General features: G+C 40.5%; 1 protein-coding gene across 6 annotated transcripts in view; it reads right to left on the bottom strand.

The window, feature by feature from the left end:
• Positions 1–27,964, bottom strand: part of wdpcp (WD repeat containing planar cell polarity effector) — an 80,258-nt gene that overhangs the window by 38,760 nt on the left and 13,534 nt on the right. For 4 of the 6 annotated variants that reach the window (XM_011484185.3, XM_020709349.2, XM_011484187.3 and 1 more), the window contains 8 exons: positions 22,897–22,986; positions 20,908–20,952; positions 17,298–17,348; positions 15,205–15,275; positions 14,338–14,397; positions 12,409–12,523; positions 7,206–7,342; positions 1,746–1,916 (listed from right to left, as the gene is read on the bottom strand). In XM_011484185.3, the coding sequence (XP_011482487.1) occupies positions 1,746–1,916; positions 7,206–7,342; positions 12,409–12,523; positions 14,338–14,397; positions 15,205–15,275; positions 17,298–17,348; positions 20,908–20,952; positions 22,897–22,957 (711 nt within the window). In that variant the 5' untranslated portion in view covers positions 22,958–22,986. The remainder of the gene's footprint in view (positions 1–1,745; positions 1,917–7,205; positions 7,343–12,408; positions 12,524–14,337; positions 14,398–15,204; positions 15,276–17,297; positions 17,349–20,907; positions 20,953–22,896; positions 22,987–27,964) is intronic. The other 2 variants (XM_020709351.2, XM_020709350.2) reach the window with 2 other exon arrangements.

The raw sequence follows: 27,964 nt of genomic DNA, 5'->3' as shown, positions 1-27,964 counted from the left end.
TCATGCCCTCCCCCCCCCCCCACTGCAAACACCTCCAGTTCCTCAATCCTTCTCTGCTGAATGTGTTACGCTCGTTTTTCCCTCTGCTCTGTGAAAACCTCAGTTTGGAAAGCTTGGAATCTTTCATCTGGTTTCGGCGCGTGGATCCGGGTCACAAGTCTGGTGGTGCCGGAGGCCGCGAGGCTGCTTGTGAGTGTGTAGGAGTCCCACAGCTTAGCTCTTCTGCTCATTTCATATGGAGATGCACGCAGGTGCCCCCCCTGAAGTGACTAACACACCATTCCCAATCCTATCCACCACAGCACAGCAGCTCCTGCTTTGTTCTGCAGAAGAGTGCAAAACTTTTCATGATTTTTACAGAATTCCACAGGATTTCAGGGATTCTGCTGTTTGAAAGTCGTTTTTAACTTGGTGAAGCTAATCCTCCACAGAGCCTCTGTGTCATCCAATTCTGAACTACTTTTCAAGACAAGACGCCAAACAGGTAAAGGTTTAAACAGCAGAGCATCAATGGCTTTAAAAGATTCATTCATTCATTATTCTACTAAGCCGTTTTTGTCCCTTTCGGGGTCACTGGGCTGCTGGAGCCTATCCCAGCCCCGCGGGGCGAAGGCAGGGGACACCCTGGACAGGTCGCCAGTCTGTCGCAGGGGCTTTAAAAAATTACTAATAACATAAAACACTGTCCTTTGTTTGTAATTCTGAACTGAAACAGCAACCGAGTGTCAGATGAGATCCATCTACAACATCTTGAAGTAGTTCATAAACGGTTGTGTTGTAAGTTCAAAACACCAGAACTGTGTTTTTTTTAATTGATTCAGTAAAAAACTAGCTTCAAAAGTGTTTGGGCTCATAGAGTTCTATCATGTTTGTCACTTCCTGAAATTAAACAAGAACTATTTTCAGTGTGATTTGAAGAACCCAAGACAACTCTGTTTAGAACAGAGACAAAAAAGGCCCATTTAAGCAGCTGCAAAAGTCACGGAAACTCTCTGCCAGCAGTCCCAACGTACAAGCAGCACAACTCCTGCCAGTCAATCTGTGAGACTAAACTCAGTTAAGCCTAAATGACTCATATGGATTTATTTTACTATACAAAAACACAAGACTTAATTAAATTGAAACTCTGATGGACAGAAAAAACATTTTTAATCACTTAGTGGCGACATTATTGATGGGAAAAGATCAGTGGAAAGAGTAAAAAATAATTTTTAGTTATTTGTAGTCATGTTGTAGATCTCAAATAAAAAATGAAAAAAAGTTTTGAAGTGTATTACGAATTTTAAACCATGTTTTAAAAAAAAAAGTCAATTAAATTACCCACCTGATGATGAAATGTTTCTTGTTTTTGTATCTTGTATCAAAGGAAAAGTGTTTTTGACCGAAAATGTAATAAAATGCATACAATTTTGGTGATAAAACTGAGAATCAAGAACATTAGAAAATATTGATATAGTATTTATAGTATACTATATATATACTATATTTAGCACATTTATGACACTGCTTAAAAAGTGATTCTAACTCTGGCTCTAACCATTCATTCTGAACAGGTTTGTTGACCTACAGATTAGTGTTCATTATGAGTTTCAGCTACTCTGGAGTCATCATTTCATTCATGTCCTCAACTTAAAAGACCAAATCTTTTTCATCAAATCTGCAGCAGCTTCACTGAAATTGAGCTGGTTTCCCTTCATGATTTCACACACTTGTGTTAAAAGCTGCTCGGAGCGATGCTGCAGTACCTGCAGGCCTTCAGGAGCGGAGCAGCAGATCAGGACCAGGTTCGGCCGGAGGACATCTGAGGTCCACGTGTCCTCAGCAGACTGACTCCACCAGCAGAGCGCCACATCTTGCAGACGGTTGAGCGCCACACGTCGGTGAAGCTTTTGGCCCCCCACTTCCACAGACACCAGCTAAAAAACAGAGATAGGAGAAAAGTTTTACAACTATCTCACAGAGACACAATTAAACCAATAATTACAGCACCTGAAGGCCCTGAGTTGTTTGTAGCTCAGACCCACTCCCTTTGCTTGTTTTTGTGATTTATCTTCCATTATTAATGTCTGTGTGCCTTTTCTTGCTTGTTGTTTTAGCGATGTGCATATTTTTGGGAAGGTCTGCCACGCTCTGCGGGCCACAACAAAAGAAACGCACAATAATGAGCTCTCGTGGCAGCTGGGGGGGCACACAGTCTGATGAGTTTGTAGATGTATGTGCATGAACTCAATATGCAAGCAGAGGGGGTTATAGACACACTACAACATCTTACCAAGAATATTTATTTAACACTCGTCGACACAATCAAACAGAGAACATTTCACTGATACATGAAAAAACAAACATCTTTCTTCTGTTCTTTTAGCTGAACATAAAGATCCACGTTGACAAAAAAATATTGTTTTTGGTGTTTTAACACATTCTTGTGGCCTTTTTCTAATGATGGAGAACATTATTTAAGGAAATTAAGCTCAAAATTGCATTTCTGAGTATTTCTTTACTCAAATCGTTATGAATCAGGAGCAAATTAAGTGATGCCGTTTGAAAAAGAGCGTTTTCATGATGTAGGAAATACAATCAGCACTCCACAATATCCCTGCTCCACTCCATTCTGATGCATCCTCTTGCAGACAAATAGATCCATTAACGTCTTCATTATCTGAGCTGATATTTTTTTTGCACAAACCGTCATTTTTGTTTCACCTGTAAAGTTAGATTGGGGGTGTGAGGGGCTGTAAGATAGCAGAAAAGCGTGTAAACAGAGAGCTCCAAGTAACGCCCATACCTCAGAGATAAATTTTTAATAAACCTCTGCCGCTCTGCGGAAACTATGTTCTAGAAAACAGCACAAGTTTCATTTGGGCTAAAAATGGCATAATCTCAACTAAAATACCACTGGGAACACTTTTAAAATAGTTTAAAAGATGATTAGAGGGGGACTTTAATTTACTGAAGTACACTAACAGATGTAATGTTTTAGATTTAAACGTTAGCCAGAAGCTTTGTTTAAGTTAGCTTCATGCTAAATTCCTGTAAAAATGACAAGCAAAGAGTTGGTTAGTTTTCTTCAGTTGGTGACATTATCACTTGTTCAATATCTTTCTTTCTTACAATGAGTAAAACTCAATTTTTTTCAGATGTACTGGTGTTAAAAAAAAAACAATATTATAACAAATAGCTAGAGTCCTGGAATCTGAGCTTTAATCCCTTGTTCCTTTTCATGCAAATTCACATCAAACCACTCCTGCTCCATACTTACCTTAATTTAGCATCTACTAGCATCAAACTCAGGCATCAAGGGGTTAAGAATAATTTATGAGTAAAAGAGCTTTTAAATTAGGAGAAACTATTTATTTTCAAGGGGAGGTGTTGACAGAGGTCATATGAGAAAATAACAACAGACTTTGTGAGATTTATGGTTTTTAGGGTGCATGACAGCACCATGACCTGATAGAAGCAGGTGAAGCTGCAGGTCTTTGCTTTGGGAGGGAGGGACAAATACAACATGCCAGAGTTAATGAGCGGCTGAAAAAGCACACATGTAAATGAAGAAAGAATAATTGGATCTTTTGTAATAGATCAATAAAAGGTTTGTGCAAAAGGAAATCAGAAAGAGCAGTGAGTTGTGACGCTCAAAATCCCAGCGAGCCGGAACGCCGTCAGGAGCAGGAATGCTGGATCCTTCCCTCAATACCTCCAAAAAAAATGAAGGTTTAGCGGCGCGGGAACATGCAGAAGCTCATGAACGAGCTGCGCTGTGTGAGGAGGGGAGATTTCAGATCCACTGGTCCATGTCTGCCCTCTCTGCCCCCCCTGGGGGACAAATTTGCTTTGGACACAAAATATGCCTGAAAATGATGGAAGAACATGTGATGATAAAGGAACAAAGAGTTCCCCCAAACAGCTGAACAGGAGATCACTCACAGATTAGAAATGGGGAGAAGAAGAGGAATAATCGCAGAAATCTGCGGGTTAATAACAAACTCTATCTCTGCCCCCGCATGGCCCTCCATCCCTCCTTCCCTACTCATCTCTTCTCTCCATTTTTTCTGCTGGCGTTTGCTGGTCAGCAATAATCAAAAACCACTTTCAGTGGACCGGATTAGTTTAGCCCCCCCCCCTCAATGCCCCAACTCTCCCTTTTCCAGCTTAGCCCACTGGACCAGGGCGATGTGTTTGTGCATGTGTGTGCCTGTTGGGGGTGGGGGGGGGGGATGGGGCAGCTGAGCGTGCACGTGCACCCATGTGCTGGCTGCATGCATGTGTACGCACGCTGACAGGCGGGTGCATGGCGCTCAGTGTGGAGGGGTGGCAGTGATGAAGGGTGCCTTATCAGGATTTCTGCAAACAGGCGCACAGCAGGAACGGCTGCTCTCACACACACGTGCCTGCGCACAAACGTCTGCGCACGCGCAGATACACACTGACAAAAAGGCCTGGCAGTAATGTGATAATGCCAGGGTTAGCGGATAGCCAGTGGAGAAGGAGGACATTGCGTAGTGGTGTTTTGAGGGAGGGAAGGGGGCCGTGCGTGATCCGATCGGATACTGACACCCACAAACCCGCTCCACATCAGACCAGAGACCAGAAGCAGCATGGAGAGCTCCACAGGCCCAGCCTACCTGGACTCACCCGAACCCCAAGAACAGATTTGACTATTTTTCTTTTCAGCTGAGCAACATTTTCTGTCCAAAAGTGGGGAAAAAAACCCATCAGACTTATGATCATTTGAACATCCAGAGACATGCTCAATACCCAAGATGCATCTCAATCATTGGTCTTGTTGTTACACTACAGTTACAGGGACACGGTGATTGGTCGAGGTGCATCTTGGGATATTGCTCACATCCGGATGTGATGCTATGAACCATGAGCTAAGTAGTATGGCGAAGCAGCCAGTCTAATCTTATGATATTTTTCTGATTTTCATCGAGACAATAATAGATCGATCATTCTTTTTTTTCTTTTTTACCCCTATTGAATGCTCACAGAGACACGGAAGTAACGGCAGAAAGCGGCTTTTGCAGCAAGATGGACGGAGAGCATACCAGGATCATGTGAATGAACGTGATTACCGATGCTTTTGTTCCTTTTAAAATAAATAAATCTGATCTCTAAACATCCTCCGTGTCTTCAATGCAATGTAATGAGACACACACAGACAGAAATGTGAAGGTATCTGCTGTAAATCTATGACGTGAATAACAGGATAAATGATCGGCTAGTTAGCATGTAGCCTGCTAGCCTTCGAATGTAAAGCGACTTCTAAAGAGGTTGTTAATAAAAGACAAGTCCTGAATATTATTATTCCTATTCGACACTGAACTACAATATCAGCTGGTGTCTGTCTACCGGCCAGCCAGCTGCCCAAATGCCGACATGACGAACAAAAGAGCTCCGCGACGGAGCTAGGAGCTAGGAGCTATGTCCGGTGAATCGTATGGCAAAGCAGCAAGCCTAGGTATCATAAATCTTATGATATTTTTCTTATATTCATTGAGACAGTAATTATTAATCATTCTTGTTTTTCTTTTTCCTTTCTTGAACGAATATTGTGTCACAGAGACACGGACGTTACTGCTGAAAGCGGCTTTTGCGGCCAGACAGAGAGCATATCCGTGTTTATGAATGACTTGAATAGTTATTCCGTTCGCACGAATTAATTATTTCGTTTGCACGAATTAATCATTTCAAGGGAACGAAATAGTGTTTCGAGGGAACTGAATATTCTCTTGTGGGAACAAGATATTAATTTGTGGGAACGAGATATATTTTTGTTTTTTAATGTCAGGACACGGACTCCCTAATAAAGCTACCAATGTAAATAATCCTAAATCGTTTTCTTTAATAGTTAAAAAGTTTTTCTAAAAGCTGATTACAAGTGAAAGAACCAAATATCTGATGAATTATAGTAAAAAACTTTGATGATTTTTGTTGCTTAAAGTTTAAAGTTCCTCAATTTCAAAGGTATACTTTACTTTAGTGTAAAAGCGTTTAACACCTAGAAAATAATATAGAGATAAACTAAATGTAAGAGCAGAAATCTCCAGGGGGGCATTAGATTTCAGACAGTTAAAAAAGATTTAAATATGTCAAAGGTTCAAGAGTTTGAATGTTTTTCCTACAGAAAAACAGATTAAAAGAAACTCAATGAAACAGTTCATTTAAAGTTTTAAGTAGTAACCCTTGTGCTCGGGGGCCGGTTTAGCTCGTGCTGGTTTGCGGCCCCTTCCGTCCGTGAAACCTGGGTTGGAATTTGGGCTGCTCCCTATTCTCTTCTCTGCTGCTGTGCCAATCCCAAGCCTAAGGAAGGGCATCCGGCGTAAAAACATTGCCAAGTTAACCAGGTTGTTTCGCTGTGGCGCCCCCTGATGGGAGAAGCCGAAAGTGAAAGAAGAGTAGTAACCCTTGTGCCATCCTAGGCATTGGGAGTTGGGTCATCTAGACCCACTAGACAGTGCTCTGAACCTTATTTCTTCAATGATTTGTGATCTTCACTAGTGTCCATGTATTACATGAAATCTTTCCACCTTTATCCACCTTTGTCATGGTAGGGAGTACACTGTAAGGGTGGGGTCATAGGATAGCACAAGGGTTAAATATCTTTTTACTACAATATTCAAAAAACCTTAATAATGTTAATTTATAAAGTTTATATTTTGATGAAAAATAAACTTGAGCACAAACTGTGACTGATTTAGTTATGAAAAGCATTAAATTAAGTCCAAATGAAATCAGATTTTTTTTTTCTTTTTTAGACAAATTAGAGAAAATTTGCTGCAGGATTTGATGCTAGAGGCCTGTCTACACATGAAGAAATCCACCAACATGTAAACTGGAATATTTACCAATAAGATCAACTGGGATACTGGCATATCTTTGTCCAGATTTACATCCATCCTACCATTACGCCCTCCCAGCACCAAAACTGGGATCCTTATAAGACGCCAGATCCCATGTCATTCCATTTTTTAATCCTGTGATGTCTCATCTCTTCAGCAGAGAGGACTTTGGTGTGGAGAACATATGGCCGAGTCAAAAGAAAAAATACATTTTTGAATGTTAGGATGAGGAAAAGGCCGGGATGGAGATTCAAGGCTTTTCTCTGTTTGCCTGGTTTTGTTTTGTAGTCTTCTGGTTTTTCAAGCAAACCAAGAACACTTTTCATAAATCCAAACACGCGGCATCAAAGCGGCTGACTGTACCTTGATTTCAGAGGGTGAGAGTTTGTCTGTTCGCCTGCCAGCCTCCGGGGAATCCTGGTTCTTTTTGTTCAGGAAGACTGCAGCCGCTTGGCTCCCCTCCAGAAAGGACAGCAGAATCAGCCGGTCAGTCAGCAGCGCTGCAAAGGAAATCCGCCATGTGAAGCACATGAGTGAGGTCGAGTCTATTCATCTTTTTTGTGAAACACGTCTGTCCTGCTAAATGTACATCTGCCAATGAGCTCGCACTTAGAAGTGTCGAAGATCTTAAAGAGCTGAAAACTGACACACATAGAAGATGGACAAAAGAGAAGCATCAGCTAGAGCCACTGAATTATGACAAGTTTAGATACATAGAGGAAAACACACAGGTTCATCAAAGAGGAAATTTGAGCAAATAGACAGAAAGTTTCTGTGACTTAAAAACAGAAAAAGTCAAACATGAGAAGCAAAAGAGTCCATGCCAAATCTGGTGCATGTACAACAAAATACATCATTAATTTAATACCTGGCTCCACTATAAAGGTTGTACCGAAACATTTTTAATTAATCTTGTAAGCAACAAATTAAAAACAGATTTTTTTTTTTTTTACTTTTGGCAGTCTTGGTTTGTTAAGTTATCTTAGGTGATTATTTTGATGATCATCTTTAATCAGTTGGAAAGCACCAACATTTTTTTCCACATATGTAAACACATTTTTTCTGGTCAGTGTTCACACTGACCGTTTCATTTTCCTCAATTTATTCAAATACACTATATTCAAATGTAATGCTTGGATTTTTTGTTAAGCTTACCCCAAAACTGTTTACCTTTTAGGATAGGAACATTTCTAATCATGACTAAAACTATTCTACTAACTGTTTAATGATGATAAGAGTTTTAGTTTGCGCTGAGATGTTGATTTTTTCTGAAAAATTCATAAACAACGTCATATGCTTTTATTTTGGAGTTTCGGCTTTTCACAACCATCATCCCTTATCTATCATCCATTTGTAACTGCTTACAGAAGAATCGTATTCTTTAGAAACCTCGTCACGTGCATTTCTTTGAACTGAGTATCACTTTTGAGTTTTTATGGATAATATATTCATATCATTGTTCATTTCTTCTCCAATGGTAAATTTAAAAATAGAGTTTAACAGCACGTCAAAACCTCACACAAAAAAATGTGAGGGAGCAGAGAAAATGCAAAGCTTTGTCTTGTATTAACCATAAAAACAACAACACACATATGAACTATCTGATTCCTATCAGATACAATTATATTTTGTCCTGGTTTTAAGATTTACCCATTAATGATTTCTCAAATAATTTGTATGTAAATCGATTACTGTGTTCTTTTTTTCTTCATTAAAACTTCCATGACTTCAATCCACACAGACATACCTCTCTAACAGAGCTCTTAAGCTGTAACTTCTTTAAATTCTTAGGATCTCTTTTTTTCTGTTTATAAGTTGAGCTGTACAGAATTGACGTCTGAATTTTTTTGTGTTTGTAGTTTTAGCAATGATACAAAAAAAATGTTTTTGGAGCTTAAAAGAAATGTATAAGGAGAATTTTCCAGAACATAACAGTTCAGATGTAGCCTTAGCCTTGTATATATGTATATACATATTTATTATAATATAATAATTCATGGCCTGAAACGGACCCCTGTTGAACACCACATGAAATTCTGAGAAACTACAGTTTAAAATCAGGATAATATGAATTCTTTTTTTGTAATTCTCATCTATAGTTGAAGGCTGCTCCTCTGACACCATAGATCTTTGTGTTTCTTTAGAACGTCATGGTCAGACGTTTCAAATGCTTGTTTCAAGTCAATATATTGTTGTTCACATTTTCTTTCCACCTCCTTTACCTCTCCTCCCGTTTGCATGTGAGGTTGTTTGTTTGTTGCACAAAAAATTACGTTTGATCCTGTTCGGCTCTTCAGGAGCTGCACGGAATTAACAATTAAGCCCCCTCTCCTTCAAATTAATCTGTTTATGAAACTAATTAAATGAAGAACACAGGGGGGAGGCTGCTACAAACCCCTCAGACATCCTGCTCTAGGATGAAGGATCAAGTTTTAAAATCTGGACGGCATTTTCATTTTTGTATTTTTAAACCACAGCCTGTTTACGCTTCAACTCATTGCGCTGTGTGAAAATTGTAAATATGCAAATATTGACGAGGAAAGGGGAGCGGAGGAAAACTCGCATCTCAAAGCAGGTCAGTTGAGTCAGTCTGACTTGGATTATAAAGCAACACATTTTTTTAAAGCATATAAAAAGAATGCAGAGCTATTATGAAGCCTGAGCTTCCCGAAACAACGTTAATGCAACAGTAAGCGCCTTTGTGATAGATTACAGACAAATCAAGTTAAACGCAGTTTAGTATTGATCTCTATGGGTGTCTATAAACGGGATTAGGAATAATCCCATTTTTTTCCAAATGAAGGAGGGGATCTGAAATCAGGCTGAGGCCAATCTGGGACCAGGTGGTTGATTTCGCATTAAGAGACAGACCTGCATGACCCGCAGACACACCAAGGAGACACACACACATACACACACACCGTGGACCCAGACTGCAACCTGCCGTCATGCATTTACACACAAATGCATTCACAGGCGCATGCAGACAGCAGCACACACACAGAAACACTTAAATCCATTTAATGCCATCTCCTCTGCAGCTTGTTGACATAAGAGGCCAATGGGCTTAAGCAAAGCACATTTAAACAGGGCAAATGAAACCTGCTATGAAAAATCACTTAAGGATGCTTAATCGTGGAGCATATGTGCAGCTTGGCCCAGCCATCGGCCAAAGGAAGCCGGTAATACTTTGATGGTGTAAAATATTGGTAATCTGCTGCTGGGTGTGATGCAATCAGAGCTAAACACAGAGGTGACTGTTGCTCAGATTGCAAACTTAAGGACAGATGAAGAAAAAGAGCTGGTTGTGGCCTCTTCAAATCATGGGTCCAAAGCAAAGCAGCACTGAGATTCCGTTGAATGCTTGCAAATCAGAAAAAAGGTTTACATTGGTGTCAGTAGATGCCAAATCTGTGCTTTCTGACTACTGTACAATGCATTATGGGCAATTACAGTGAATAGAGTAAAGTGACTGCACATAAGAACTGGAGTGAGTAAGTGAGATGTCACCCATAAAAAATGGCTTACCGTACTTGTGGTTCCAACCAAATGAAGTCAGTTAAGTCGTCATTTTTTCAAAATACGCCACCATGTTGGAACCAGACAACGTCAGCAGGCAGTGATTGGTCTGAGTCAACATTTCTTTGGCAGCCACTCGCGCCAATTAGGAGTCTGCCTGTTGGAAGTCCACACTCTACCACTTGAAAGTGGACTCGGGAGAATCGTTTTAAACATTTAAAGCGAAACCACATGCTTTTGTTGAACCATCTGACTGATTTATAACTTGAAAAACTTGCAATAAAGAGAAAAAAATATAGTGAAAAAAATTTGGATTATTAAGAATGTGTTAAAAAAGAAGTAGCAGAGCAAGAACGTTTATTCTGACAAATATAATGACAGAGTAACAGCTGTTTATTTCTCTATAAAAGTCTATGGGATTTTGGATTCTTGTGACCAGCAGGTACTTCCTGTTTGGAACGCGAGGGGGATGGGCCAGGACCATAGTTACATTTCCTTTATTATTTTTTTGGATGGTCACAAAATAGGTATGAAATTTTAGTTTTTTCTCCTGCTTCATGGGAGGTTTTTAAATACTGGTATGTTAAAGCAAGAGCTCGACATGATGTCCACTTTAAGAGCGGACTTGATCTCTCTCAATGGAGTGTGAGTTCTTGTCTGTGGCTGTTGAGTGAAATTTGACCCAAAACTGGGAGTAGACACAGAAAATAATGTTCCTATGATTTCATAGAAATCAAGCCTTTCTACTCTGTCTTTTCATGCAGTTTGGGTAAATAGCACCTTCGGGTCAGAAAATGTGAGTAAATGTTTATTAAACTTCATTATTAACAGGTGATTTTACTACTAACTGTTTGTACATGTGTGATCTGCATCTCTGCTCTGATTGTCTTCGGCTAATTTAACAAGTGGCAGATGTGAGAATTGCCCCCCCCCCAAACAAACACAATCCCCGGAACACCCCCCACAACCATTACTCTAATAATTAGTGCCTCTGAGGCTTTGAATGGAGCGCAGCGGGAGGTTTGTGTACCTGTGTGTCTTCGCTCAGCTTGTTTTGTGAGTGGGCCTACAGTACCAGTGTGTGTGTGTGCACTATGGGGCTTTATCAAGCGTCTTGAGACCCCAGGCGGAAGTGGAGGAAGGGGGGGTGTTATGAACAAATAATTGATACAGAAAGAAAGAAATAATTAGCAGATTTGGGCCAGTGTCCTCAGCCTCTTATTCTCTGCTGGCAGGTCTGAGGCGAGGAGGGAGGGGGAGCCCTCCCTGGAGGAACGTGCAATGGAGGAAAAACACTGATGGATGCTCTTAAGGGAGGGCCCCTGGACACACGCAGCACAAAAGGATTTGCCCGCAATTAGCTAGCAGAGTCGCCTGGCTCACCTGTGGCACCTGTTATGTGTGTGAGTCGCTGCTTTTGTGGGAAAGTGTTTGCGTGACAACAAGAGGTGAGGGGAGTGTGTGTGTTGGGGTGGTGGTGGTGGGGTGTTAAAAGCAGAATCTGCCTTTTTAAACACTCAATATTGAAATGTGTTCAAACAAAACTAAAACAAATACAATGTTGCAGAATCAGATAAAAAACTTTTTCCTGGTGTTTCACTGGATCTCATTACTAATATTAAAAAATATAACCAAAATTTAAAATGGTATTTTGAGCAGGAAAGGCTTTAAATGAACCCTCTGAAGGATCAATTTGAGCTTTAAGGCCCAATTTTTGTCCTAAAAATGTCCTAAAACTTTGATAGGGTGTTGTTAGTTACCTGTGGACAATTTATCTGTTCAAAATATGTTTATAAAATGTGATAATTTATTTTTGCAAAGTATTCCTGAATATTAGGTAAACTTTTTTTTATTATTTATTATTGAACTAAAACGGACAGAATACAGTGCATTAGAGGAGCTGCCGGATGTTTCAGAACTAGTTTATTACACTTGTTTTAGTCCACTTTTGTTTTGCTTTAATTTAATTGATGATTAATTCAGTTTTTTAAACTCAAAACTATGTTAAACCCATTCAAGTTTTACTTAACCTGGGACAAAAACTCACCATCAGTCACGGTGCTGGCAGGCAGCCGGCTGACTAGAGTTCTGTCGACACACAATTGTTCCAGCTGCTGTCCATTCAGGGTCATGGTCACCAGCACTCCACTGCTCAGCATCAGCTGCAGGGAAATCACCATCAAAAAAGTGTTACAACTGACAGAAGTTCAGCTTTTATTACACTTTTGGGTCTCCAAAATTCTCTAGAGACAACTCGGGCCCTTTCAGATGTGATAAAGACCCAGTTAGAAAGTTCTGTATAAATCTGAAAGAATATTTGCTGGTTAAATCTGCAACAGAAACGAAGCGGCACAAAACTGTGAAAAAGGTCTTAAAACTTTTCAAGTTTTTAATAAAATATCAAGATTTTATACTCTGTCCTTGTAAACTATCATAAATTACTGATTGGGCTGACTGAAGTGAATCTTTAGCTGGTTAGATTTTAACTCCACTTTCGTGAAAATTTGTTCAAACACAAATTTATTCCAATCACGTTTTTGGTAACCTTTATTTAAAACTAACTGAGGTTAAGGTCGTTTTTTTCAAGAGGGATGCAGCTCACATCAGAGATATGTAACACTTTTCAAACAAAGGACAATGTTTTTGAAAAGAAAGACTAAAAAAGTAGAATAAAAGATACAGGAACAGGTAAACAAAAAAAAAGATCCATATCTTAATGTCAGTTTAGGAAAAAGTGTCATAAACTCTGCACCAACCACAGTGAAGCAAGTCATGGAAACAGGATGCTCATTCAAGTGTCCCTTTGGACTAAATTACAGGGCTTCAGAAATTCAAACTTTTTTTTTTTTATCAATATCAGCTGCACAATGATCACTAAGGTCATTCACAAACATGTACACCAGTTACCTTATGTGAGGAATTTGTTATACTAAAATTAATCAGAGAAAATCGATCACGGAGTTTGACTGGCTGTCAAAGAGCGGTCTGTTAATTGTACATTAAGGATTTGAAATTACATTGAAAACTGTGTCTGGTGTGGTCAGTTCAGATCCCCTAAAAAGAGCTCACTGGAATTAAAAGCAGCAACAAAGCTTAAGAAAGAGGCTCCAAAGTCTAAAATAAAAAGCCTCTTGGTTTTTCCTCTCCCCAAATACATATAAAAACTAATTTTTCCCCTGTTTCACCTCGAGTCTCACACTGCCATCATGTGATGCCAGTAATGCAGACTGAGTGGCATGAATTTAGAGTGGAAGTATAAAAATATGTTAGCTTAGTAGATGTTTTTTTTTAACAAACAATACTTTTTTTCCAAGTTGAAGGATAATTGTAGGAGTGTAAATATTCAGTAAAATAAATCCTCTGATAAATCTCAAGTTGTGAGCATGATTCAAATCTATCTATGAGCCTGAAAAAGCCCTCTGTGGGAGAGGCTGAGATACTGGCTGCAGTAGAAACACTATGACCTTCACATCGGCTTCTTCTTATTTCTTTTTGAATACTATAAAAAGTTTGTATTTTCAAAGTTTGCAGTCTTGAAATAAATACTGTCAAAAATTGATTGTCCCAAAAACTTGTTGGCAAAGATTTTTAAAAACTGCAGACATGGATACACAAATATAACAATTAACTAATGCTGGTTCCACAGTTGCTGAGAGCGACACAAAAGTTAAGTGTTTTTATTTAGAAAGGTTCCCTGAAGCAACTCACATCAACACACAATGTGTGTGTTATTCCAGAAGTTATTAAAAGTTATTCATTATTATTATTTGAAGTTATTCATACCAGATTTTACTTCAAAATCTTAGTTTGATAGGAAGAAAAATATTTTCAAACTCCTTAGATTTTCTAAACAAACTTCTCTTAGATTTAGCGATATCTTTTTTAACCCTAAACTATCATAATAATCAATACTTTAGTTTAACTCCTAAGTTTCTGACTGTAAGTTGTGTGTGTGTGTGTGCAGCAGGTTGTGTACCTGACAGCTCTGTTTGTTTCTCCATCTGGTGTGAATGCAGGTGTCGGTCTGCAGCAGCTCCTGTGAGAACAAATCAACGTACAACACAACAGATGTTGTGTTCAATAATCGACACAAATGAGGAAAACACAAAAGCTTCAAGTGGAAGTCTGTCTGTCTGCAGAGCGGCTGCAGCAGCAGGAGGTCAGTGGAGCAGCTCCTGCTACTGAGGGGGTGGAGGTGGGAGGGGGTGGAGAGAATTGGAAAAGGATGCAGGTACCAACTGCCTGTGTGCATGTGCGCATGCACGTGCATGTGTGCCGGTGTAAGATCAGTCATTCTTGCCACATTCCAAGCCCAGCTGGGGTGATTGGATGGGAGGAGAAAGGGACGGAGGAGGAGGGTGAAGGTGAGCCGGGGTGTTTCTGGTTTCAGACAATGGTTACGAGTGAGAGGAGGGGGTGGAGGGGGGTGGGGGCGGGCATGTGAGCGCGTGCACGCAGCAGCTTCAGACAGGTCCCAGCAAACAAAGCTAGGTCTGTACTAACACAAGTACAGGAGGGGTGAGGAAAGGGCGAGGAAAGGAAGGGAGCGGATGAGGGGATGGGGGTGGCCTGGAGAGGGGGGGGGGGCGCAGCGCCCTGATCCCCTCAAATATCCCCCTCGATGACAGAGCTCAGTCGAAAGAGAGGTGATGAGAGAGGAGAAGAAGAAAAGAGAACAGACGGGAACGTCCAGAGAGTGAAGAGAGAACACGCAGAGAATGCCCCTATTTGTTAATCAATCGGCCGTTTCGGAAAGGGAAAACTCCAGAAATCCCCAGAGGGGAGTAAGAGGCCTTGAGGAAGGGATGCTGGTGGGGGTCTGGTGCACGGCAGAGGTGGTTACCTCCAACTCCTTCAGCGAATCATGCAGCTTCTCTGGTCTGCGGTTCCTGGGGGTCCACGGATGTCCTCGGGCTGCGGAGAAAGAGACTCATGTGACTTCACTGCTGATCCCAGACACTGGAGAAATATACTTTATAAAAGGCACCAATGGGAGTTGACAGGAGTGAGGGGCTACAACCGGTAACATTTAAACTTCGAATTATAGTTGAGAACAAAGAGTGACGAAGAGGAAGGAGGCAGGCGTTTCAGGCTTCATCTCAGACCAAAAGACTAAACTAATTCATCACCAATAAAAATAAAAATAAAATTTACCAAACAATGTTTTAAATTCCTACAAGTAGGTTTACTTTTCACAGTTGCTGCATAACACAAGCCAATGTCGGGATAATAGAAAAAAATATGATCAAGTTGAACTAAAACACACTCTTTTCAACTCTTTGTCTGCCTCCACCCTCAGAAAACTGACGGAGATGCAAATTTTCAACGGAAAACAGCAAAATCTCCCCCAAGAGAATAAAGTATCAATGTAAAGAAAAAAGCTGTGAAATGAATTCAAATTAAGACAAACGTTTTAGAGACCCACTCCAATGAAAATCATGTTTTTGGTGTTTTTTACAAGTTTTTGTGGCCTTTTTCTCATGATGGAGGATGGAAGAATTGCATGTCTGTGTATTCCTTTATTCAAATTGCGGTGAATCTGTAGCATCCAAGAAAAGGCTGTTGGAAAAAGCTTGTAAGTGTGATTTAGAACCTGCAACAGCAGGCCACCAGCTCCCTGCTCAGCTCCATTCTGATGCATGCACTTGCAGACAAATAGATCCATGAACGTCTTTGTTTTCCTCGTCTGAGCTGTATGGCTGGATAGCTCTGATATTGCTCACTATTTTTGTTGTACTGCTAATAATATTAGGTAGGTGTTGTGAGGGGCTGTAAGCTGGAGAGCACGTAAACAGATGGATGATGGGAAGAGGGTAGGCTTCCTTCTACGCCAACAGTCCTACCCACAAGTCAGAGGTGAATTTTTCATGAACTACTGCCACTCTGCAGAAACTATGTCCTAGAAAAAAACGCCATCATAGTAAAAAATCCTAATTAATCATAAATGAAAGATCAATAGGAATGCTTTTAATATAAATCAAAATGATAGGAGTAGAGTCTTGAAAGTAGAATTTTGAAGCTCAATGAAATGTTTCCAAAAGAGTCAAAATGATAGAGAAGTTCATGAGGGAGACAGAAAGTGTGAAATACTAAAGGAAGTGCTGGCACATAAAAAAATAGGCTAAAATGAGTGTAAAACCAGCTGGAGATGGCCTTAATATGCTTAAATAAATGCAAATAGGACATGAAAAATCCATTTGTGGCAAAAAAATAGAAACCAAAGCTAAATTTCTACACTATTCTTTGTAGCTGAAAGGTTAAAAGGCGTTTGAAGCTTTTCCAAAGCACAAAATGTTTAATATTTAAAAAAAAAGATGGAATCTTTTCAAAGAGCTGAATGTTTGAAAAGTTAAAATATCATGTATCATTTTTGAGACTGGATGTCCAAAGATTTAGAACCGGCAAATGTTCTCATGAAAGACAAGTGTGACTTCAGACGCACTTCTGAATCCTGGAGGAGAGCAGAAGAAGAGAGCTGTGGATGTCTGAGTGGATTTCTTTTTCCTTCTTTGTTTCTCTCTCGGCTCTTCTCATCCCTCCATCCCTGCTGGTTAAACAGGCTGATGGTGAAGCAGGCCCGAAACGTTTGAAAGAGCGCCGCCGCTGCTTGGTTTGTTCTTCACAGAACATTAAGAGGAGTTCTCCTTTTAAAAAAAACCTGAGTGGGGAAAAGGTGGTAAACAGAGGCATGCAAATGAGGGTGTGGAGGGGAGGGTGGGGGTCAGCAGGGGGAGGAGGCAGGGGGATGAGTGTTTGTCTCCTGATAAGGATGTTTCTATTCCAGTACTGGGAAGCTGAGAGAGAGAGGGAGCGAACAGAGGAAGCAGGACAGCTGAGCAAGGAGGCGGGGCTTTCAGGGAGATGGTCATCCACTGGTGGGACAATTGGGAAAAAATATGGGGGGGGAATCAGGACGTTATCGGAGCTGAGACTCACCTAGAGCGAACTGGAGTTTGTCGTCATAGTAATGAAGGTGTGGGGGGGCGGCTGCAAAGAAGAAGAATGAGTTTTTATTTTGAAACTGAAAAACAACATGAATGTTTTTTTATGATGCTGAAAGCTAAAACTGAAGCTCAAACAGCCCCCACACCACCTCTTCAGCTTCAGGGGGCTGTGTTGGCAACCTAAATTAGGCCCGTGGCATGGCTGGTCCCCCCAAGCAAGAAAGTGGCCAGTCTGGTGGCCGACCCCTTTGGCAGGCAGGAACACCTCCAGGATTAGTAGTATTAATCAGATAAGGGGGTGAAGGGCCAGACAGGCCCAGACACGGGCACCTGCTCTGGGGCTGGCTGAAGAGGGTTTATGGAAGGTGGGGGGCATCAGCTGCTGCAAAAACCCAGAGATGCTCCAGCAAGCCTAGGTCTCCCTCTAGTGGCCAAAGAGGACGTTTGGACAAATCAATAAAAATTGATTTTCCAAAAAAAGTGACCATTAAATTACTACATTTAATTTCATCGAATGTTGCTCACATCTAAAAATAACATTTATTGCATCACTCTGACTCTCAGGAGGAATTATAAACCACATAATCAGGTAAAGACACACAAACATGAACTTACACTTTCTTTATTCTTTACAAACATCTGGTTTAATCATATCCAATGAAATTCACAATACACCAAGTCCTGACTGGTCTCGACACACTACTATGTGTGTTTGTGTGTGCGTCTTATGACACTTTGGGATTGTAATTCTGCTCCCCTGCTCTGCCCGCCTCTCCTCCCTCCACTCTGATATCAAGACACACTTTAGTAATCCTCCAAATGAAAGGATTTGGGAGCAAGAGCATCGTCTCACCACTGAAGATTGCAATGAAAGAGAAGGCAGCTACTCAGACGAGTGAGAAGGGAGAGAACCCCGTGATGAGAAAAAGAGGGGATGAGACGGGGAGACTTACAGTACACAAAGTGGAGGAAAACAGCTGGTAGTTGGTACAGAGGAAAACAAAGAGGAGGGGGAAAAAAGTCGAGAAAAATAGAGGGAAGTCCATGAAAGTGAGGCAGAGAGCCAAATCAAGCTGAATCACTGAAAACACACAAAAAATGTGTTTTGTTTTGAAAAGTTTTTGAAATCAAACTGGCTCTGAAATACCTTATGTTACCCTTTATTGGGTTGCTTTCACTGCTGATTCTAAACTTTCATTAAAAAAATGAAAAGCAAAAGTCACGTAACTTCTTAATGATCAAAACATTTAAAAGCCTTGGGTAGCTCTCTTTTAAAGGAGAATGTTTGGCTTTTTGTCCTCAATAGAGGACTTGTAATTACAGAACAATATTCTATTTACTGTAAAAACATCTGTTAAAATTTAAGAGACACTTAATTACAGAGACATAATAGAGCAATGGATATATTCAATTTAAAACATGTTTTAAAAAAAATTGTAATAGAATTTAAGAAAAGTGAAATATTTTCATTCTAATAGGTCCTAAATTGAATTAAAATGGAGGGGAAAGCAGGAAAGTTGGACATTTTCAGTTGTTTTGCTTTGATTTCACACCAATGGGGACAAACTATAAAACATTAGTGGTTCTAACAGTTTCTCCTTTGGAGGTGGAATTAGCTGAAACAAGTTTTAACCAGAAATACAAAAAGGGGACAAAGTCTTGGGTGGACATTTCTTTGTGACATCTTCCAAATGTGCTGAACTGACGCTACTGTCTGTCTTTTGACATGTTAATGGTATATCTACTCTTTAACACCAGAGATGTCGCCAGAGACACCTAAATAACAACCACTCTTAACATTCTGTAACTCTGACTATCGAGCGATCTACGTGAATCAGCGGATTCTGACATGGAGAAAAGCAGCTTTTCATTTTGGCTTTGCACCACTATGCAACACTTTACGGTATAGTAAAATGACAGTTTCAGGTGATGATATCAGCGCCAAGCTGCTTTTCTCCGCTTCAGAATCCACTGAAATTGCATAAAGAATTGAATAGCTACGGTAGTCGAAAGAATGTAAATGCTGAGGCTAAAGCACTTCTGTTTAAGGGTTAAAGTTCAGTGAGCCACATCATTGTTCACTTGCAAGTGAGCCAGGATCCTGATTTGGTCTACAAAAACATTTTAGGTGAATGATCACACCTCCTGAATGAAATGAGCTCACTCAGAACACAAAAATGACAAGAGAAGCAGTGACAGCCAAGGGTTAAAGAACAACTCCGATCATCTTTTGATCTATTGTAAATGTGTTCCCACTGGTCTTTTATTTATAATTATACTGTTTTAAACCCAAATCAAAAAACCTGTGTTGTTTTCTAGGACAGAGGGGCAGAAGTTCATTGGAAATTTGCCTTCCGAGTTGTGGGCAGGACCATTGGCGCATAGCAACCCCCCCCCCCCCCCCATTACTGAGAACTCTCTGTTTAAACGCCTTCCCACTAGCCTACGGCCCCTCACACCCTCAATATAACATTACCAATACAACAAAACTGTCAAGCAATATTGGAGCTATGTAACTGTAAAGTTCTGAGCCAGATGCCAGCTCAGGCGAGGTAAACAAAGACATACACGGATCTATTCGTCTACAGATTGATGCATAAGAATGGAGCGGAGTGAGGAGCTTGTGGGCCGCTGAGTATATTTTCTACGTAACAAATAAGCTCCTTTTTTCTTTTTTTACAACAGACTATATATTCCAGAGGTTAAAGTTCGTCCTCTCTAGGCTTCTGTAGCAGCATGATATTCAGATTCATGAGAACAAAAACAGATGTGTGGGTTTGATCAAAAAATCTGATGGTGGTCTCTCAATGTATTAAACTAGTAAATTATTATTTTCAGATTCAGCCCCCCAGCCTTTCATCTGTGCTCCTCTGGGCAGAGTGAGACAACATGTTCAAAGCCCAAGCAGGACGGTCTGTATACAGGAGACACAAAGACAACTCCAAAAAAAAAAAAGGTTAGACTTAATGTGTCATATTTATAGCAATGCTGATTAATTTAAACTTCAAACACATAATAAAATGAATTAAACCATTTATCATAATCTTAGCAAACCTGCTCAGAAATGTGATATTTTAAAAATAAGACAAAAACAAGAATGGAAGTGAGGCTTTGAATGTTTAAAGCGAAAAAATAAAGCAAATATTGCCCTTTAGAAGAGCTGAATGCTTCCCCATGCAGAGGAAAGCCTTGTGGCCTCAGGCAATATGAGTCTGGGCTGCATGGGGGCCCTTTTGCTATGTGATCTAGGAGAAAGTCAACAGTTTAGTTTTCCTATCGCTGTGTGGCAGGACCCCGGGGTCAACAGGAACACAGGCGGCGCTAAAGATCGAGCCGTAGAGGCCTTATAATCCGTGAGTGTGTGCTGTGTGTATAAGGTTTTAGGGTGTAAATCCTTCATACTAATAGCCTCTGTGTGGACAAGTGCATGTGTGGTTAGCGGGTGTAGGACAGTGAAACACTGGAACAATAATGTCAGCGGGCAGGAGGAGAAAGGGAAAAAAAAATAAAAGCCCTTCTTCATTCATAGGCAGCTCGACTTTATTCCAAAACAAGACAAATGTCATTAATCTGAAACACAAACACACAGAAACATTATTTACCTGGCTCGCCTTTTTCGTAGTACTGATAGGTGCCAATATCTGTATCTGTGGAGGGAGGGGAGGGTGGGGGGGGGGACAAGGTGAGCATCTTGCTGTCAGGGAAAAATAAGCACAAGAAAGATCAGCAATTTTGAACTGTGGGATAAACAATCAGTATCAGCCAGCGGCCCGTCCTGTCTGCCAGCCCCACAACTCAGATAAGGACCCGGGTTTGTGGGGGGGGGGTCCGGGCCAGGCTGAGGGGTATTAATAAAGACAGGAGTGTGTTTTGACCCACTCCACCTGAGGGACAAACTCTTATTTGCAAACATGCAGCACACACGTTTATGAGCAGAAAATCTGCAGACCGCTACAGAAACATGCACATGCACACACTCGCACGCGTGCACACAAACTGCTTAGCCGAGCGCATGCGTTATTCCTACGGGCCCCAAACCATAAGAAGCAGGTCTCAGATTCGCACACTGCATCGTTTCTTTATCGCTATTGCTGGTCCTGAGGCCACGTTGCTGATTTACCACGAGAGCTGACGGCGGCCACACAAGCCAGCACACGCACACCTGCTACACTTGTGTGTGAACTCTAACACACACTCTTCTACCTCCCCATTTTGTATAAAGCAACAACATACATAATCTGATTACTGATGGTTTTACTAACATTTCCAACCTCCACTTAAACCTTTTTCGGTCTATATAGATTTAAAGACCCACTTAGATGAAAATCGTGTTTTTGGTGTTTTTACAGTGTTCTTGTGGTGTTTAGCTGATGGTGGAGGACATTTGTTAGAAAGATTAGGCACAAAATTGCATTTCTGAGAATTCCTTTATTCAAACTGTTGTAATTTACGAGGAGATAAACAAATGTGGTTAGAAACAGAGCTGTTTTATTACGTAGACTATACGCTGGGCTCCCTGCTCTGCTCCATTCTGATGCATCCATTTGTAGACAAATCCATCCATGTACGTCTTTGTTTTCCTCGCCTGTGCTGGAATCTGGATAAAAACTGGATAGCTCCAATATTCTTTAAAGAGAACGTGGTAATGTGAAGTACAGTACCTCCTTATAGCATTTGTATTGCTTTTAAAGCTTCCTATGGTTGGACAAATCCTTTGATCACACGTCCACGGTGATGCTGAATGTGTGTTTGAAACCTAATCACCAGAATTACTGAGTAATGTTATGTTTTACATGTCCAGCAGAGTTACAGCGCTTCCCACAATTCAACATTCCTCTGAATTGGATCTAGACCTTGGTTTTTGGATGGACGTGTGACGCAGGAGGTGATGAGAAAGCGTCACGCCTCGGCGAACAGGTCTCTCCCTCTGATGTATCACACACACCTTTCTGAGATAGCAGACGACACACAGGCGCAAATAAAAAACAAACAAACAAAGATCTGTCACCGTCACCCGGCAAAATGCAACCTTTCGTAACAGACACACACACACTAACACACTTTGGGGAGACACTATCTGCACTGAAGGCTCAGCAGACTGTAACAGACGGGACTGAACGAAGGAAAAAAGAGGAAAACACAGCGTTTCCGTCTGACAGCAGAGATGCACTGATAGGTGATGAGAAGGAAACTGACAACAAATAAAATCACACAGTTGCTATTTTACAATGCATGATTCCAATCGTCTCAGGTCATTCCAGAAGAGGAGCAGAAGAGCACATAAAAAATGACCTTCTGTGCACACACGCTCTAAACTGAAACAAAAAAAAGAAAACAAAAGCAGGGTTTTTTTAAGACAGAGAGCATGCGTGTGGTCTAAGAAACATTTCCTGCTGTACAAATACAACCTAAAGTGGCAGAAGAATGTCCAGAATGAAGCAAGACTCAGATGGTTAAAGCACATTCAGGTGGGGAGACAAAGTGAGTGTTGACAGGAAAAAAAACAAAAAAAGACAGTGAAAGTGGAAAAAGGAGGAGATGAGGAAAGACTTCATGCTGAGAGGAGGATCAAAGGCGGGGATAGGGTGGACCTTTGACGTGGAGAGAGTTCTTGGTGGACCACAGGTGCAGCTCGGCGAGGCAGAACGCCATCTGAAGGAGAAGCGCTACCCAAGCCCGGCCTGCAGAGAGGAAGACGGGAAAGAAAAAACATAAGAATAAAGAGCTGAAAAGCACATTACAAAAACAACAACTAAGATGTTTCTGCAAATAGTGGGTGAGGTTTACCTGACACTAGACTTTAACAAAGGGAATAAACTAATTTAAAAACAAAATATTTCAACAAAGGCAAGAACTGTATTTTTAAAAAAGGTTTTTAGGAGAGACTAAAGTAAGGCAGATTTTCTGGATTTCTAATTTTCAGAGTGGCTTTTTCGCTGCCTTCTTCATCTTTACAGATTTTTTCCAGACAGACGAAAGAGCGAATAAAATGTAACTTTAAGGAGAATTTTGTGATTTTGGTAGTTTTGTGGCATTTGAAACTCCATATACATTCTAGAGGGATATAGAGGTGCTGCTTCTGAAAGTATAAACCACGAAGCTTCAGTTTGTTCTGCGGGTTTAACTGAAAATGGCTCAGCCACATTAAAGGTCAGGATGTCTGCAGAGAAGACATGAACGTCCTTCCCTGCAACTTTGTGGATGCTGCGGATCTTTTTGTAAATCTGTACCCATTTGCACCTACCATTCAGATGTGGAAAACAAATGCAATCCTTTATGTCTGATAAATGCCATTGCATCTACTCCTCTCAGGTTTTTTCTGCCAGAACTTTTATTTTTCATGTTCATAAAAGACCAAATGTTGTACACTGACTAAAGCTTCAGGGCCTGGATTACAAAAGTCTGTAAACCTCAACTACAATTTGGAAATAACTGAGAACCTATTGTCTGGTTTAATCTGAGCTTTTTAACCTGAAATATTTAGCGATTTCATCTGCATTGTTTTTAATTTATTTTCTTCACCTGGATGCAAAGTTTTCCAGTGAAATTACCATTTAGGGGTGGAAATCCCACTGAAACGGCAGAAAACTTTTAGAAAAAAAAGAAAAAATAATTCTGTGCATTTAAATATACATAAAAAAGCATCCACCTGCAATCAGCTGCTAGTTTTCATGAGCATGGTCTACAAATCTCTCAGAAAAATGAAGGTCCCTTCCATGTCTCAATAGCACATTAATAAACTAAAATGACAAAATGAATAGCTGCACATAGAATACAAAAGACAGCCTATATAATAACTGAGCGGATCAGACTAATTAAGGAGGTCTGAGCTGCAGCAGCATGAGAACAAACAATAAATCTCTATAGAAACTTGTGAGCCAAAGCTTTCATAAACACCAAGACACGATAAAAATCCCTCTCAGAACTCATTTGCATGCTGGTTTCATGAAATATATTCATAATAACGAAGGGATTTAAAGACGATGTTTGTTTTTTTGCGGCCTTTCATGCTGAAGAGATCATCTGTGCTTTTATGTTCCTGCTGAAGGTAAACAAAAGGAACCAATGCCCAGTGAGCAGGAAGTGAAAAGAGCTGCCAAACATCTGTATGAAGGTATGCGTGCAAACATGAACCTGCAGGAGAAACCAGCCTTTGGACACAAGTGACTTCTTAGATCCAGGTTTGACTGCTGCCAAAAGCTGAAGGTACAGATATTCACTGCAGATGCTGAAAAACATTCTGGAAGTTTGGAAGGAATGGTAAACAGAGCTACAAATACTTCAAGATCTGCTTGAATAAACATGACAAAAAAAATTCCAAATTGATTTTAAAAAGTAATTTATTTCAATAAAGCCCCCTAAAATTTTCAGAATATTTCAACAGACAAAAAAAAAATAGAACTATGGCTATAACAATGAAAAATGTACCTCAAGTATTGACAAATTTTAAAAAGTAGATTAACAGAGAGAATTATCAAGCTTTTCAATGATCTTTGTAGCTGAAGATTTGCTGAACATCTCAGCTCTCAAAGAGAACAGTTGAAGCTTTTCTGTTGTTTTCAATGAGAATTTAGCGTTTTATATTTCAATAACTATAAAAGTGAGAAAACCTGAACTAAAAAGCAGTAATGGATCAAAACATTTTCACATCAGAAAGATTGATAGAGAGGCTAAGAGAGCTGAAGAACGTGCAAAAGAACCGGAAAATCTGAGAGTGTGGTGATGCTGAAGATGGCCACTCTGGTTTCAGACAGAAACTCAGACACATCTCCACAACAGACGTGCACCTGAAAGAATGCAGTCAAACCAGACACGTGCACACGCTCGGAGGGAAGCATGCAGGAGGCCTCATCCAACTTCACCAAGCTTTGTGTGCCACCATGGCGCTCATTATTTTAAAGAATATTTATGAAACGCTGTGAGCTGAACAGGTTCGCTTCACAAACATTTGCGCGCACGCCAACACACTGCAGTTTGCAGACACACACTCACACACACATGGCCCCAGCAGGCCGCCTGGGTCCTGGACAGCTGCCACACTCATTCTGACTGCTGGCTGGGGTTGCTGTGGGTTACCTCTCCCCCCCATACAGCGCTGTAGCTGTGTACAGTCAGCGTGCAGTGGGCTGGTGGTGGGGGGGGGGTGTGGAGTGTTGGTGGACTCAGGTTATTGTATCTGCCTCTGTGATGGTTGAGACTTTTCTGACATTAAAGAAGCAGGTCAGGGAAAACAGAGTCAGCTTTCAGGGGGGGGGGGGGGGGGGGGGGGGCCATAGCCCCCCAGCCTTTCATCTGTGCTCCTCTGGGCAGAGTGAGACAACATGTTCAAAGCCCAAGCAGGACGGTCTGTATACAGGAGACACAAAGACAACTCCATGTAAATATTGATGTGAGGCAGATTTTCTCTGGGTGAAAGAGGGACCTGGCAGCCGACCTTCACCTCTGCAGAAACACTGGATCAAACTCGGGATCAGCGACACAGACCCCAACATATAAGGAGTTCCTTTCAAGCAGATTATCAGATTGGTCTCTTCAAACTTTCATTTATGGTTAAAAAAAAAAGACATTGTTTTTAACTCAAACCAAATTAAAAGGCTGTTTGGTCAAAAAAAAAAAGGAACCGTTTCAAGGACTTGTCCCACTCTGGTCACCGTTTGTGACGTTATCTTTAGGCAACCTGAGGCGTTACATGAACACGGGTATCATGGCTCTAAATGCTGCTTTATAACATTCTGCAGCATTCTTCAGGTCATCATAATTTTTGGTCCTGCTGCACAAAGCTCTGATCCTTCACAGATAATGAAGTTGTCAAATGGTAAATAGTGTATACTTACTTATGTAGCACCTTTGTATCTTGATTCCAGCCCAAAGTGCTTTACAGTCACGTTCACTCGTTCAAACTAACATTCACACACTGATGGGGGATTGGCTGCCATATAACCTATAACCACCAGGAGCAATGTGGGGTTTAGTGTCTTGCCCTTTGACTGTAAATGAGAAGAGGACTAAGTGACCCCTCCGCCCTCATGTTTTAGATGTAAGTACCTGCTGGTTCCCATAGACTTTGATAAAGAAATAAACAGCTATTAATCAGTCATTCTATTTGTCAGAATAACCATTCTTGCTCTGTTAGCTTTTTTTAACATGGTCTTGATAATCCTAAATTTCATGTGTTTTTTCTCTTCATTTCAAATTATTCAAGTTATAACCTGACCGATCAGATGCCTCAATAAAAGTATGTGGTCTCACGCCAAACGTTAAAAACGTATGACTGACAGATTTTGTGTAGATTTTGTGTTTAGTCCGCATTAAACTGGTAGGGGTGTGGCCTTCCAACAAGCTCACACCTGATTGGCAAGAATGGTTGCCATAGAAATGTTGACTCAGACCAACTCAGACCAATCATTGCTTACTGATGACTTCTGGCTCCAACATGGCGGCGTCTGAATCACAAAAGGATTGACTTCACTTTGTTGGAGCGGGAAATAAACCATTGTCTATGGATGGCGTCACACTCAGTCCAGTTCTCATATACAGTCAATGGTCTTGCCTAAGGATACTTCGACACCAAATCTCCGATCAGAGGTCAAACACTGTACCTCTGCGCCACAGGCAGAAAGAGAGTTTAATGACAAAAGTGGGGTTTACTCTCTTTTTCTTTTAAGTGTACTTTTAGACATTGTTCTAAGTGCCTACAGCTGACCGTTGTATACCAAATATTTCTATTAAAAACCACAAAATAAAACTACATCAATCGTAGCTTATCAATGTAAAACAGCATAACACAAAGTTACAACTATTTCAATTTATTGTACTTTGAAAACGGTCTGTTTGCAGTTTAAGTAAGTTCCAAATCACATGCTTTGACACGATGAGGATGTTACTCAGACACTATAGTGTTGGACATTAGGGGATTTTGTTACAGTTATCTATCTATCTATCTATCTATCTATCTATCTATCTATCTATCTATCTATCTATCTATCTATCTATCTATCTATCTATCTATATATATATATATATATATATATATCTAGCTAAACACCAGTCGGACAGAACTGAAGAAACTCTATTATGACCTGGATGACTGAGAATCTGCGCCGACATACAGTGAAAGTTTTGTGGTCAGTATGATTGATTTGACTCATATTTTACATCAGATGCTGAAACAACTCTCTGCTTTTACCTGGACTTGGGAAAGGCATACAAAAGCACTGACTTATGCCCCTTGTGGTGGCATTGAATGGATTGTAAATAATGATTATGATAATATAGTGATGCTAATGTGATACTTCAATTTAAAGTTACCTAACAATAAAAACAACAGAAAACCCAAATGTCCAACAAACTAGATAATGGATCTACCTGGTTTGAACGTTTCAATTAAAAAAAATAGTTCCGTTAAAATCAAGAAAGTAACAAAGAGAGAAACAATAAAGTAAATAAAAAAGAGAATTGGCAACGGTTTAGAGGGTTTTAACTTTTGGTTGTGTAAAAAAGATGCATCAAAAACCAATCTCATATCTTTACAGGTAAACAGGAAATACAAACTAAATTTTGAAATTAAACGTCAAATATAAAACCTAACAGATTCTTTTCCGATGCCACTGCAGCCTCCTGCAGAGCAGCAGCTGGCGCGCTCAGCCGCATGCACTGAAT

This window comes from Oryzias latipes, chromosome 15 (assembly GCF_002234675.1).
Source record: "Oryzias latipes chromosome 15, ASM223467v1".
NCBI classification, from domain to species: domain Eukaryota; kingdom Metazoa; phylum Chordata; class Actinopteri; order Beloniformes; family Adrianichthyidae; genus Oryzias; species Oryzias latipes.
The sequence above is the reverse complement of the archived record's forward strand: the minus strand, read 5'-3'. Positions and strand labels throughout refer to the sequence as shown.